General features: G+C 42.1%; 1 protein-coding gene across 2 annotated transcripts; it reads right to left on the reverse strand.

The window, feature by feature from the left end:
* Positions 1–112: 112 nt before the first annotated feature.
* On the reverse strand, positions 113–9,671 carry LOC135551066 (uncharacterized). 2 transcript variants are annotated; one of them, XM_064982456.1, is made up of 3 exons: positions 9,603–9,671; positions 6,035–6,139; positions 113–4,591 (listed from the first exon to the last, which is right to left on the reverse strand). In XM_064982456.1, exons 2-3 carry the CDS (start codon positions 6,126–6,128, stop codon positions 870–872), a joined length of 3,816 nt encoding a protein of 1,271 aa, XP_064838528.1. In that variant the 5' UTR covers positions 6,129–6,139; positions 9,603–9,671; the 3' UTR covers positions 113–869. The 2 variants fall into 2 exon arrangements, with proteins under 2 accessions (XP_064838528.1, XP_064838527.1); XM_064982455.1 differs by lacking the exon at positions 9,603–9,671 and adding an exon at positions 8,935–9,150.
* Between the last annotated feature and the right edge of the window lie 4,211 nt (positions 9,672–13,882).

Genomic DNA, 13,882 nt, shown 5'->3' on the forward strand with positions numbered 1-13,882 from the left:
AATGCTTAATATATGATAGAACAGCAAACACGGCCATGAATGTAGTGTTTTATGTTACATGATTTTGGACAAATTTGTCAAGACACCAACCATGAAAAAGGGTTAAACAGAGTTGGTTGAATTAACTTGTGAATTTTATTGAATGTTTCTTATATCAATTACTACTTATCATCAACAGCTGTATCTGTATCTGTCAGTTGTCCACCACAGGAAATCATCACCGGTACTCTAGTTTATAGAAAGACCCTTAGGCAATGTCAGAGGTGCTACTTCTGTTGTCGCTGTCAAATCAGCAAGCGTTTCCCAGCGTTATACCGATACCTATCACGGACATTGCCATTCGATACACTGAGACGCATCATGAGAAATCCGTTGCATTTGTTTGACAAGTTTGAACATAGGAATGTGTGTTGTAATACACAGTACACCTCCATTAGGATCATATCAATCCTTACTCCTTATTTTAAGTTATTTTCTTCTTATTTGAGTGTCAATATAGCCTACACTTGCTAGTTCTGAACTATAAGCACCGGTAGGATGGGTGTGGCTTTGTGACAATGACCACAAGAAAAGCCACTAAGGGATTTGATGCAGTCACACCTCTCACATTGCCTGATCAAAGACAAAATATTTTCTATAGAGTTCTGATTTAATCTAGGACCTCATTTTTGTTCAGTGACCTTGGGGTCGACAAATTAACATAAGGCTTTACACAAGGCTAAGAGTTTTAATACAAATCCAATGAACCCCAGATCTCAGTTGGATCTTCCCAGCAAACACAAACATTCCGACTACGTTGGGCAGCTTAATGTTCAAAATGGAGACTCAATTTGGTTTCCAGATAATGTTATCAGGACATCATCCCCGGCTTATGTTGGAACCTCCTGCCCTCTATCCTCTTTATCCTTTAAGAATGATCTCTCATTTGGGAGTAAATCTTCTCCTTTTGCAATCTTGTCCAGAATCTCAGAGTCTTCCTTTATTTTCTTCAACCCAACGATCCGATCCTCGAAGCCTGGCTTGCGTTCGTCCTCCTCTGTGCGAATGAGTATGTCAATGTACTCCATAGTGGAGAGAGAGCTTGGCTTCAGTGCAACATCATTAAGTCTCTTGAGACAGTCAGAAGACTGCGCGATCAAATTCATCAGTGCGTCCTGGATCATCTGAAACTCATCCTCAAGCTTATCCAGCATCTCCTTGGTTTCCATAGACTTGCCCCACGCCTTCATGAAGTTGTCCTTCAGTTCTTGAATAGTCTTTTTCTCAGTCTTTGTTTCATATGTCAACAAGACTTGTTCCCTGTCGTGGTCATTAGAAGAGCATTTTTCTGGACATATGGTGCAGTTGCCATCATCATCCATCACGGCACAACTGTTGATGTCATCCTCCATTGGAAGGAAACAGCAGGTGTGACATGTAAAATTGCATATCTGGCAGTTTGTTGCAAAGTCCTGGGCTAATTTGCTTCTCTTCACCTGCAGCACATTTACCTCAGCCTCAAAATTTTTGTTCTGTTTCATGTTCTCATCCTCGTTCTCCAGACACTGTTTGAAGCTTTTGATCTCACTTAGCTTTGACAGACCTGCTGTGATCTGAGGGGTCAGGCATGTCATGGTCTTCTCCAGAAGCTCACGTTCTTCCAGAACTTTCTTTGTCAGGGTCAGATCTTTACTCTCAATGCTTTCCAGTGCTTGGAAAAATTTCTTCATCTCCTTGAAAGTTGACCTCCATTGCTCTGGACACTGGGCCTTATGATCATCATCAGAATCATCCTCTTCAGAGCTGCTCTCCGTCTCCTTTGAGAACAGAGATGAACTGTTGAATTTGAAATGGGTTGGTAGCCCCTTCTTGTCTTTCTTACAGGGCAGATTTGCAGCTTTGATGGCCTCTAGCACCGGTATTTGCTTCCCATCAACAAATGTCACAAGCATCAGGATGTTTTCAGCAACATCCTTTCCAAAGATGGACAGAATGGAATCAAAGATGTATCTCTGGGAAGGACTGAGACGAACAAGTGGTGCCTGCACTACAAAGCAGACTACATCAATGTGATTAATCCCTAAAGGGTTACACAAGAAATCCTTCACCTTTTGGGTGACCAATTTATCATGAGCCATTCCTCTGGTGTCTCCGAACCCTGGTGTGTCAATGATGGTCAGAGAATAAGGAATCTGAAAGCCTGGCTGGTTGTAGAGCTCGTATGATGTCACAACCACAGTCTGGCTCTCAGCCTGTGACCTGTTGGTCACCTCATGGATGAGCTTAAAGCGGTAACAATCTTCCCACTTTACCCCGAGGATGTAGTTTATCATGGTATTGACCAGAGTTGTTTTTCCTGAACCTGTGGCCCCCAGAAGCAATATCACCTTGTTATTCCGTTGCTCAACTTTCCTCCCAAATCTGTACTGTTCAAAACGTTCATTTCCACCCAACTTCGGTTCCAGATTCAGCCAATGGATTGAGGGTTTTCCGTTTTCCACCTTCTGAGATTTTTTGAGGAATTCCTCACTTTTTGCTCCGGTTGATTTGTTAGTCTTCGGTTGGGGATCAGAGACCCTAAGGGTTGTCAGCACAGTCTCAGGACTGGGTAGACTGTTCCCTGCTTTGCCACAGTTAGCAGAGACGCTGATGCTGTATGCAGTGTCAGCCTCTAGTCCTTCCAGTGTACCCTCTCTCGTGGTGGTTTTGATGGTGTGCCACATCTGATTGTTTATAGTCTTTACACTTTTTCTGTATTCAACCACATAACCAATGACGTCAACATCATCTCCCACCATGGTAGGAATGTCCCAGTTCACTCTGATACTTCCTGATTCTATCCTCTTCTCTACGGGGGGTCCAGGGGGGCTACATGGGCGGGTCCTGACGTATTCTGTCCATTCACTGGAGAGGCTCACACCAGGTTTACATACCGCCTTGCAGCTAAAGCGGTACTTTTTGTAAGGGTCCAAACGACTGATGGTGACCTGGTTAGTTGTAGCACCCAATTTGACCTCGATCCACTCAGAGTCAGCCTGCTCAGCCTGGTACAAAACCTGGTATGACTCCACAGAGGTAACACCAAGGTTGGGAGGGTTGACTTGCAAGTGGACACAGTCATGCCCCAGACTCTTGATGGTGGGTATACCTGGCTTTGATGGCAGCTCATACTGTGGACTCAAAAGTGTCCCTCTCTCATAGACATGGATGGAGGATGCGGTGAGGAGTTTGTTTGGAATTGATGCAATGCAGAATGCAAGATTTTCTCTGTCTTTGTTAGACTCTTTGAAGTCTTGGAACAGATTTATGGTTTGTCTGGTTAGGGTCGTTACCTCCCCTGAGCGAAACCACTTTTCTGCTGCAGTCTTCCCGACTGCGTTGGGGTTGTAAGGTGTCTGTGAAAAATCACTCTTAGATTCTTCCAGCAAGTAGTTCTCCAGGACTACCAGATACTCTTCTTTCTCCTTCAAATAGGATAATGCAAAACACACTACATAATCATTAGCTTGATCAAGCACTATTCCATCCAATTCACTGCTTGAATTCACAACTTGTACCTCTTTCATTATGTCAAGGTAAGAGCTGACAACATTCATCTCTCTCTCTCTGTCATCCAGGTACGTGATCAAGAGGTCATTCTGGAATGGAGAACGTTCTTTGCTGTTGAGCATTTTTATCAGCTCTTCCTCCTCCATTCCTCCTCCTCTTATGTTGGGAAGAACCTTACAGAGACCTTTCTGGAACACCAGCTTGTACTCTGAGCACAAGTCCCTGAATGTGTTGAGCTTGGCTTTGAGTTCAGGGAACTTGATAGCCATGTCTTCCTTCATTATGTCCTGGCATTGTACATCAGTATTGTCCAGTCCGTCCAAGATTCGCTGTGCGCGACGCACCTGGCTAACACTGATCTGCCTGACTAGCTGGGTAGCTGCAGAGTCCAGGTTTTTGAGAGGATAGAGCCAGACAGTCATGGGCACAGCATGTTCTCCGTTCTCCCCTAGCAGACGTGGCAGGCCAGCATACACCTTGATGGCATCTTCAAATGTGACAGGGTTATTTTCTAGTGCAAAATCACCATGGAAGGTGCAGTTAAATTTATTGGCCTTTTTCTTCTCTTCCTCGCTCATCTTCAAATTTCCCTGCCCTTCTATTGTAGTGAGAGGGATCTTTTTTATTGTGCAGAGCAGGTTTCCCTGGATGTCCTGGTGGTTTTCTCCTGAGGAAACCTCTTGGTCAAAAACGAAGAAGGCCTGGGCTCCGTAGAGCAGGCCAGTCACCACATGGGTTGAAGAGCCCTCTTGGAAGACATTACAGTGTTTCACATTTCCTGCCCCCAGGTGGTCCATGGTCAACTGCTCGAAGCGAGTGGTGGCACGGTACTGCAGAGAAACCCTAGACTGACGCTTTGAGGTCTTTTTGTCATGTAGGAATTCAGCAGAACCCTTCACGCTCACTAAGCCACCAAGAAAACTGGCCTCAAGAGATGCAGATACATTCAAAGCTTCTGACTTGGCTTCACTTGAGTCTGAAGCAATGATTTTGAAGTCAGTGTTCGGTTGTGGACGGACATTTATGTGTTTCTGCAACACCTCAGAATCCCAGAGAGTGATACCTGCAGTTTAAAGAGAATGATCAAAGAACATTTATTGTGAAATTTATACTCCAACGTGTACATGTGTAAATATTTCTATTTGTAAACATGGTTTCATTCAAATAACTAATTGAAGGCACATATTGAACTCAAAGTAAATATTCTAGGTGTCAACCCATAGTTAGAAAACCTACACCTCCTACCCTCAGAAGTAAAGAATGCTCTGTAGCACCATGTGAACCAGTCTGGAAAGGGGTTCTATCTGGAGCTTCTTTCAGGTCAAATAGAACCTTTGTTCCAAATAAAGGGTGCTATTTGGAATCAGAAAGAGTTCTATCTAGAACCTTTTTTCAGATGGTTCCCTACAGGGACAAATGGCGCCACATTACACTCTCAGAAGGAAAAAAAAGTGCCATCTTTGCCATTGACAGCATTACTACTATATGAACACTTCAAAAACAACCTGCAAACAATTAGTCTTTTGTCCCAAGTGCATCCTCGAGCTTTTCGTACTCTGTGGTATCCATAGAGATGTACTAGAAAGCTCATCTCTCTCTGCAATGGCTGATTCTGTGACAGCTCTACAGAGGACTTAAGTGCCCAAAAGCGGTTTTAGCATGGGCAGCTCCATTCAGGACTTTCACCATTCTGAAGTAGTCAACAGGGAGATACTTCCTTTGGGTTAAGGAAGGATTAAATAATTCAACCTGGGTCCTCAAGATGGAGCAGTCAGAATATAAATCTCTGCCACCTGGTGAGGTTAGCATAGCGCTAACTTATGCCATGTTATCTGATGGGACCAGCTACAATTTAGCATTCTGTCATGTGCAAGTAAATCAACTATTTTAATCAGCTGAGACGCATTTTGAGCTGGAGAAACTGTTTCAATTTAAATGGTTGCTTATGTTCACAAGTATGGCCCCAATGTCTTCTTCAACTTCTATGAATGTATTATCAGTTAGTGAATAAACTGTGAAGGTGCAGACCACCACCTACTGTGTGGAGTGTTACAGTATATAGTCTGAACAAGTATAAAGCCAAGGTTGGTGATTTACTGGCATCTGCAGTTATGGAATGTCTGTTCAGGAGTGCAATTCATTGGCTGAACCCTCCTGCTGATTCTTCCTTAATCCATAGTAACTACTTTAAAATGGTGAAAGCCCTCAATGGTGTTCTCTGTGCTGGAACAGTGTGCCCTCTATCCAACTCAATGGTGTTCCCCGTGCTGGAACAGTGTGCCCTCTATCCAACTCAATGGTGTTCCCCGTGCTGGAACAGTGTGCCCTCTATCCAACTCAATGGTGTTCCTGTGCTGGAACAGTGTGCCCTCTATCCAACTCAATGGTGTTCCCCGTGCTGGAACAGTGTGCCCTCTATCCAACTCAATGGTGGAAACAACTGTCAATGAATTTAAGATGATGCATACTGATTACCTCCAAACCAAAGAGGAATAGTTTCCTGTACCTGGGATGAGGACATCTCTACGACAGTCATACAGCATCCCCAGCTGGAAGGGTCGGCCCAGAGCGGCTAGCTCGATGGTCTCCAAGTCAGACATGACTCAGTGTTCTGAAAACATATCAGACCTGGGGTTACTTCAGCAGCCCCAGTATTAGAACCTTTCAACAGATCATTTGGCTGTTAACAAAATTACTTGTTTTTTTGCTCATTGCCCAGGCAATGCAGCGTGTGTAAAAATCACTGATACAGTATGTTATGCAAACATTTGAGTCTCTCACATTTTTGTCCCCCAGTCTTCCGTTGGATTGTTTATTTTAATGAAGGTAATACAATAATAACAATACTGCATTGCGCAAGTGATGTGTGGTTATGGAAACTGAGACTGAAATGTAAAACAAACTTAATAATACCATCAAAAGGGCCGGTACTGGACCAAATATATCCAGGGCTGAAGTCCCGGAAGCCCAGGCCTAAATACATTTACATACATTTACATTTAAGTCATTTAGCAGACGCACTTATCCAGAGCGACTTACAAATACGCCACTGGCCAACATACTTCTTCTGGTCAAGGCACATTTTGTGTTCTTATTTGTTGATAATCCAATGTGACAATTTACCAGACAAGAGTGACACAATTTACCCGCTGATGGGGCAAATTGTCACAAGTGCACAATCTCTATTTAACGGTTTACAACTCCGTACTGAAATAAGACATGATGATACAATGAATACAAAATATGTGCCCGAGACTTCCATCTTTCATTTATACCATTGTGATGTATTGTGCCAGTGTAACGGATGCGAAACGGCTAGCTTAGTTAGCGGTGGTACGCGCTAAATAGCGTTTCAATCGGTGACGTTACTTGCTTTGAGACCTTGAAGTAGTAGTTCCCCTTTGCTCTGCAAGGGTCGTGGCTTTTGTGGAGCGATGGGTAACGATGCTTCGTGGGTGACTGTTGTTGATGTGTGCAGAGGGTCCCTGGTTCGCGCCCGGGTATGGGCGAAGGGACGGTCTAAAGCTATACTGTTACACCCAGTAAATGTCAAGACAGCGTGAAAAGTGTGACAACATACCTCGCTCTCCCCTACAACGTTTGAACGTTTCCTTATGGCGCTACAAGAGGTACAATATCTACAGGGAATCATCCTTTAATGAATGTCTCTTTTCTCTCTCTGACCACATCTGATTGAACCAATATGTTCGATAGATTTATTGATCGTTTGCTAAATGACTTAAATGTAAATGTTTAAAGGTGAATAAAGGTGGCTTCTGGAAGGCAGAATTTAAAGAGAAGTCTGATAATTATATGTGCCAATGTTGATTAACAACAGACTTGATGCCATTACGGCGATCACTGAACGTGAGTATATAGTTTACAGAAAACAGTTTCACATGTTATTGTTGGATTTATTAAGTAACTGGCTTCTGGTCAAGTTTTTAACTTGTTTATGCGCTTTATCGAGCCAGGTATCGGTTATCCTCTCAAGTAGAAACGCTATAGGAGAGAATTTGATTGTCTATCATATTCTTCCTCTGTGTCACAGATGCGATACAGTCTATTAAGTTGGCTTACTGGTAAACCTCTTAGGGGGAGAGGGTGATAAAAAGTACCAAATTGGCAGCTAGTTGTTATCTGTAGGTTTCCTGTAAACTGTAGTACTAGATAGTCCCTTCTTTGTAGCAAGTACATCTAAGAAATGTATAGAGTTAATGTTATTGTCCATAGTTTAAGGAAATCGAATGTACTCTAGAGTTAAAGAATTCATTTAATTTCGGGAACGCGTCCAGTTCATAAAGCAATCATTTATATAGCGGGTCCAATCTTTCACATGATCTTTGTAAAGATTATTTTCCTAAATAAAAATCTCACATGATCTTTGTAAAGATTATTTTCCTAAATAAAAATAAAAATCCTAAATAAAAATACACGAAGAAATGCCACACCTCTGATTGGCAGATGAGCGCCAACCCTGATTAGAAGCACCTGTTGCTCATCTGTTCTTTACAGATGTTGTTTTGGATTCAAATAAAATTGTACCTAAACACTGAAGAAGGCTGTAAAGCCGAAACGTATGTCTACGCTATCCCCGATGCAGTGAAAATAACGAAAAACATCGATTAATGAAGTCAGCTTTATGCATTGAGTGCGACATTGAGTGCGAACCCATTAGACACTTTGTTTGCCTGCATTCGGTGGATTTACGCACCTGCCAAGCATCTAGGAGAGCGCGATGGTTCACTTTCGTTCAGTAAATGATCCACATTATTAAAGCTACAGTCTGGGATTGGTTTTTGGATATTTAAATTAATGACGCAGTATAACCATCCATCTTTGAAGAATACAATTTATAAATACGTCACGAGCTGATTACCATTGTCTTACCACATTAGAACCCGAAATAAACGCTTATTTGTTTGTAAATGTAAAGAAGCAATGTATTGATTCAAAAGATGGTTAAAACTATAATGCAGATTTCATGGACTGTCAGTCCTGGCATCTAGAGCACTTTAGAATTTGAGAGGGATTACATTTCCCTAGCCCCATCCCTGAGCTGAGGACCACAATTAGTGGAGGAACGGACAATGCTATTTCTCAAAGATCAATTCAAGTTAGAATCTACATTTGGTGAAACAGTGCCAGCGCCTTTCATATTGTTTCAGTGATGAAACGGAGGAGAGGGGCATCCGGCAGTGGTATTTTCTTTGCAATGATTTCCGTCCGATGGGGGGGAAACAGTGTTCTTTGTTTAAAGTAACTTATTCGTTGTTGTAATATCCCAAACGGACGTGCCAGTTTCACCGAAACGGATTGTAGTAACTTTAATGATTGCCCAGTAAAGGTTTTGCTAAGCAACCATTTCAGCCTACAGTTTAAATTAAATAAGGGTTAGTAGCCTACCTTAAGTCAACGAAGCTTGCCGATGGATGTCAAAACAGACAAACATTCACAAGTAGATGTTCAAAATAGAAAAGCCAAGTATACAAAATAAATATGATATGTGTCTCTACCAAGATGTAGACCAGGTGTAACACACTGTTTTATAGACCAAATCGATATATATATCGAAGCAGTGCCTTTGAGTTGACGGCGTGCACATGCGCAGTTCGGCGTGAGACGACCATTAGATCCGATGACTTGCTTCTCTACGTATGAGCTCTGCGAGCCAACGTCGCCATGACATCGCCTACAAGTGCTATCCGGGATTTCTATTGAAGAAGCTGTTTTACCCTATCTTCATACTGTCTTTGACCAAATCTCTCCTTGTAAAACCACCCCAACACTCGTCTTGTAAATTACATGACTTACAAGTCAGCCTCTGTGACTGTTATACTGTAACATTGGATACAGACGGCTACAGTAGCCTACTGGTGGCCATTGATTTGATCTGATTAATTGTATTTCTGCTTTGTATGCTACTTTGAGTACAGTACAACGCCCATGCACTGATGGGTGAAGGTGAATATAAACGTTATTACATTGTCCTTACTGCATAGTACGTTTTGAATGACATTCATGTAGGTGCAGAATAACAATGTTTGTTGTTTTATTAAACGTTTCACCTGCACCTGCTTCTCGACTCACAGCGTCTTCGTTACAGCATCACTGGCAGGAATCAGCTAATTTGTCTGCGGTATTGAGTTGTCGCGCAGGGAGTGAATGGAAGAGATTGAAGTTAGGTGAAGACAACCAAGATGACAATAACAAGTAGTAGTAACTCAAACACAAACTGTATAGCGTCAGGCTGTACGAATTGGCTCCAAGAACAATTCCTCGGTAAGCTAACATCGGCCTATCCAAGTGTCTTGTTTTGCGCACTTTGTACAAAATAATAAAATGCAGTACTACAGGATATTTCTTAACGTAGCTATTTATTAGCTAGCTATAACTGGCATGTTCACATATCTCCAACTAGGATCAAACTGCCATGACCTAACCATTTGGGTGGTCTTAACCAATCATAGCACAGTATGATATGCATCCAATTACAATTCAGTATGTTTACACATATGAATATTACACCAAGGACCCACAATTTTTGAAGAAATGGCTCCATGTCCTGTGCCAGCTCGAGCTACTGCTACCTAAAGTACATCACAGTGTTCCCGTACACTTGACCTTAGCAGCAATTAGTTTATACTACAAAGTCAACTGTAATGGTAATCCTATTGTAAAGTACAATTTCTCAAATTTCCAGCAAAATCAATGACGAGACCTCCCCGCTGCCCTTCTCTGCATGATTGAAGCAGGTAATAGAGCTTCGCTGGGTCAAAATGGTGGCTGGAGAAGTGAAGGTTACTAATCGATAGTGAAAGGGGAAGATATGTTGTGTTGGGATAACTTCTGTTTTCACCTGATTTGTCCAACTTATCACCTCTAAAATTTCAATAAACCACTATAAAGAGTTTATGTAATGTCTCATTACACACAGGGCATTCAGAAAGTATTCAGACCCCTTGACTTTTTCCACATTTTGTTATGTTACAGCCTTATTCTAAAATGGATGAAATAAAATACAAATCCTCATCAATCTTAACACAATAACCCCTTACTGACAACACTAAAACAGAGTTTTATACATTTTTGCAAATGTGTTCAAAATAAAAAACAGAAATATCATATTTACATAAATATTCAGACCCTTTGCTATGAGACTCCTGTTTTCATTGATCATCATTGAGATGTTTCTACAACTATGATTGGAGTTCACCTGCGGTAAGTTCAATTGATTGGACAGGATTGGGAAAGGCACACACCTGTCTATATAAGGTTCCACAGTTGACAAAGCATGTCAGAGCAAAAACCAAACCATGGTCGAAGGAATTGTCCGTAGTGCTCCGAGACAGGATTGTGTCAAGGCACAGATCTGGAGAAGGGTAACAAAACATTTTCAGCAGCTTTGAAGGTCCCCAAGAACACTGTGACCTCCATCATTCTTAAGTGGAAGAAGTTTGGAACCACCAATACTCTTCCTAGAGCAGGCCACACGACCAAACTGAGCAGTCAGGGGAGAGAAGCCTTGGTCGGGGATGTGACCAAGAACCCAACGGTCACTCTGACAGAGCTCCAGAGGTCTCCTGTGGAGATGGGAGAAACTTCCAGAAGGACAAACATCTCTGCAGCCATCCACCAATCAGGCCTTTATGTTAGAGTGGCCAGACGGAAGCCACTCCTCAGTAGAAGGCACATGACAGCCTGTATGGAGTTTTAACAAAAGGACTCTCAGACAATGAGAAACAAGATTTTCTGGTCTGATGAATCCAAGATTGAACTCTTCGGCCTTAATTCCCCACTTCATTAAATAGTACCCGCAAAACACCAGTTGACTCTGGGATGCTGGCCTTCTAGGCAGAGTTGTAAAGAAAAAGCCATATCTCAGACTGGCCAATAAAAATAAAAGATTAAAATGGGCAGAAGAACACAGACACAGGACAGAGCAACTCTGCCTAGAAGGTCAGCATCCCGGAGTCGCCTCTTCACTGTTGATGTTGAGACTGGTGTTTTGTGGGTACTATTTACTGAAGCTGCCAGATGAGGACTTGTGAGGCCTCTGTTTCTCAAACTAGACACTCTAATGTACTTGTCCTCTTGATCAGTTGTGCACCGGGGCCTCCCACTCCTCTTTCTATTCTGATTAGCGCCAGTTTGTGCTTTTCTGTGAAAGGAATAGTACGCAGCGCTGTACGAGATCTTCAGTTTCTTGGCAATTTCTCGCATGGAATAGCCTTCATTTCTCAGAACAAGAATAGACTGATGAGTTTCAGAAGAAAGGTCTTTGTTTCTGGCCAATTTGAGCCTGTAATCGAACCCACAAATGCACCAGATACTCAACTAGTCTAAAGAAGGCCAGTTTTATTGCTTCTTTAATCAGAACAACAGTTTTCAGCTGTGCTAGCATATTTGCAAAAGGGTTTTCTAATGATCAATTAGCCTTCTAAAATTATAAACTTGGATTAGCTAACACAATGTGCCATTGGAACACAGGAGTGATGGTTGCTGATAATTGGCCTCTGTAAGCCTATGTAGATATTCCATAAAAAATGTGCCGTTTCCAGCTACAATAGTCATTTACAACATTAGCAATGTCTACACTGTATTTCTGATCAATTTGATGTTATTTTAGTGGACAAATTTTTGCTTTTATTTAAAAAACAAAGACATTTCTAAATGACCCTAAACTTTAGAAACGGTAATGTGTATGTATATTATATATTAGAGGTCGGCCGATTATGATTTTTCAATACCGATACCGATTATTGGAGGTCCCAAAAAAAAGCCGATACCGATTAATCGGACAATTTTTTAAACATTTTATTTGTAATAATGACAATTACAACAATACTGAATTAACACTTATTTTAACTTAATATAATACATCAATAAAATACATTTAGCCTCAAATAAATAATGAAACATGTTCATTTTGGTTTAAATAATGCAAAAACAAAGTGTTGTAGAAGAAAGTAAAAGTGCAATATTTGCCATGTAAGAAAGCTAAGGTTTAAGTTCCTTGCTCAGAACATGAGAACATATGAAAGCTGGTGCAGGCAGCGATCGGTTGAAGAGCATGCATTTAGTTTTACTAGCATTTAAGAGCAGTTGGATGCCACGGAAGGAGTGTTTTATGGCAATGAAGCTCATTTGGAGGTTTGTTAACAGAAGGGTTAGATGTATGCAGAACGTTGTCGTCTGCGTAGAGGTGGATCAGAGAATCACCAGCAGCAAGAGCGGCATCATTGATGTATACAGAGAAGAGAGTCGGCCAGAGAATTGAACCCTATGGCACCCCCATAGAGACTGCCAGAGGTCCGGACAACAGGCCCTCTGATTTGACACACTGAACTCTATCTGAGTTGTAGTTGGTGATCCAGGCGAGGCAGTCATTTAAGAAACCAAGGCTGTTGAGTCTGCTGATAAAAATACAGTGATTGACAGAGTCGAAAGTCTTGGCCAGATCCATGACGACGGCTGCACAGTACTGTCTTTTATTGATTGCGGTTATGATATCATTTAGGACCTTGAGCGTGACTGAGGTGCACCCATGACCAGTTCGGAAACCAGATTGCATAGTGGAGAAAGTACGGTGCGATTCGAAATGGTCGGTGACAGTGAGAGACTTGTTTCTGCAGAGATGGATTTTTAAAAGTAGAAGCTCTAACTGTTTGGGCAAAGACCTGGATAATATGGCAGAACTCTGCAGGCTCTCTCTACAGTAGATTGCAACTCCGCCCCCTTTGACAGTTCTATCTTGATGGAAAATGTTGTAGTTGGGGATGGAAATTTCAGAATTTTTGGTGGCCTTCTTAAGCCAGGATTCAGAGACGGCTAGGACATCAGGGTTGGCGGAGTGTGCTAAAGCAGTGAATAAAACAAACTTAGGGAGGGGGCTTCTGATGTTAAAACTGGTTATGGATAGGGGGCAGCATTTTCACGTTTGGATGATAAGCGTGCCCAGAGTAAACTGCCTGCTACTCAGTCCCAGTTGCTAATATATGCATGTCATTGGTAGATTTGGATAGAAACACTCTGAAGTTTCTAAAACTGTTTGAATGATGTCTGTGAGTATAACAGAACTCCTATGGCAGGCAAAAACCTGAGAAAAATCCAACCAGGAAGTGGGAAATCTGAGGTTGGTCGTTTTTCAACTCATTCCCTATTGAAGATACAGAGGGATATGGGTCATGTTGCACTTCCCAAGGCTTCCACTAGGTGTCACCAGTCTTTAGAACCTTGTCTGATGCTTCTACTGTGAAGTGGGGCCAAATGAGAGGGGAATGAGTCAGAGGTCTGGCAGAATGCTTTGAGCTCGTGACGCTCATTCACCTGAGAGCGAGCTCTGTTCCATAGC

The sequence above is a fragment of the Oncorhynchus masou genome, chromosome 12 (assembly GCF_036934945.1).
Source record: "Oncorhynchus masou masou isolate Uvic2021 chromosome 12, UVic_Omas_1.1, whole genome shotgun sequence".
Taxonomy (NCBI): domain Eukaryota; kingdom Metazoa; phylum Chordata; class Actinopteri; order Salmoniformes; family Salmonidae; genus Oncorhynchus; species Oncorhynchus masou.

Coding starts and splice junctions, on each gene's coding strand:
- LOC135551066 (XM_064982456.1), bottom strand. CDS start 6,128: ATGTCTGACTTGGAGACCATCGAGCTAGCCGCTCTGGGCCGACCCTTC. Junction 4,592..6,034: donor TAGAGATGTCCTCATCCCAG/GTACAGGAAACT, acceptor TTTAAACTGCAG/GTATCACTCTCTGGGATTCT.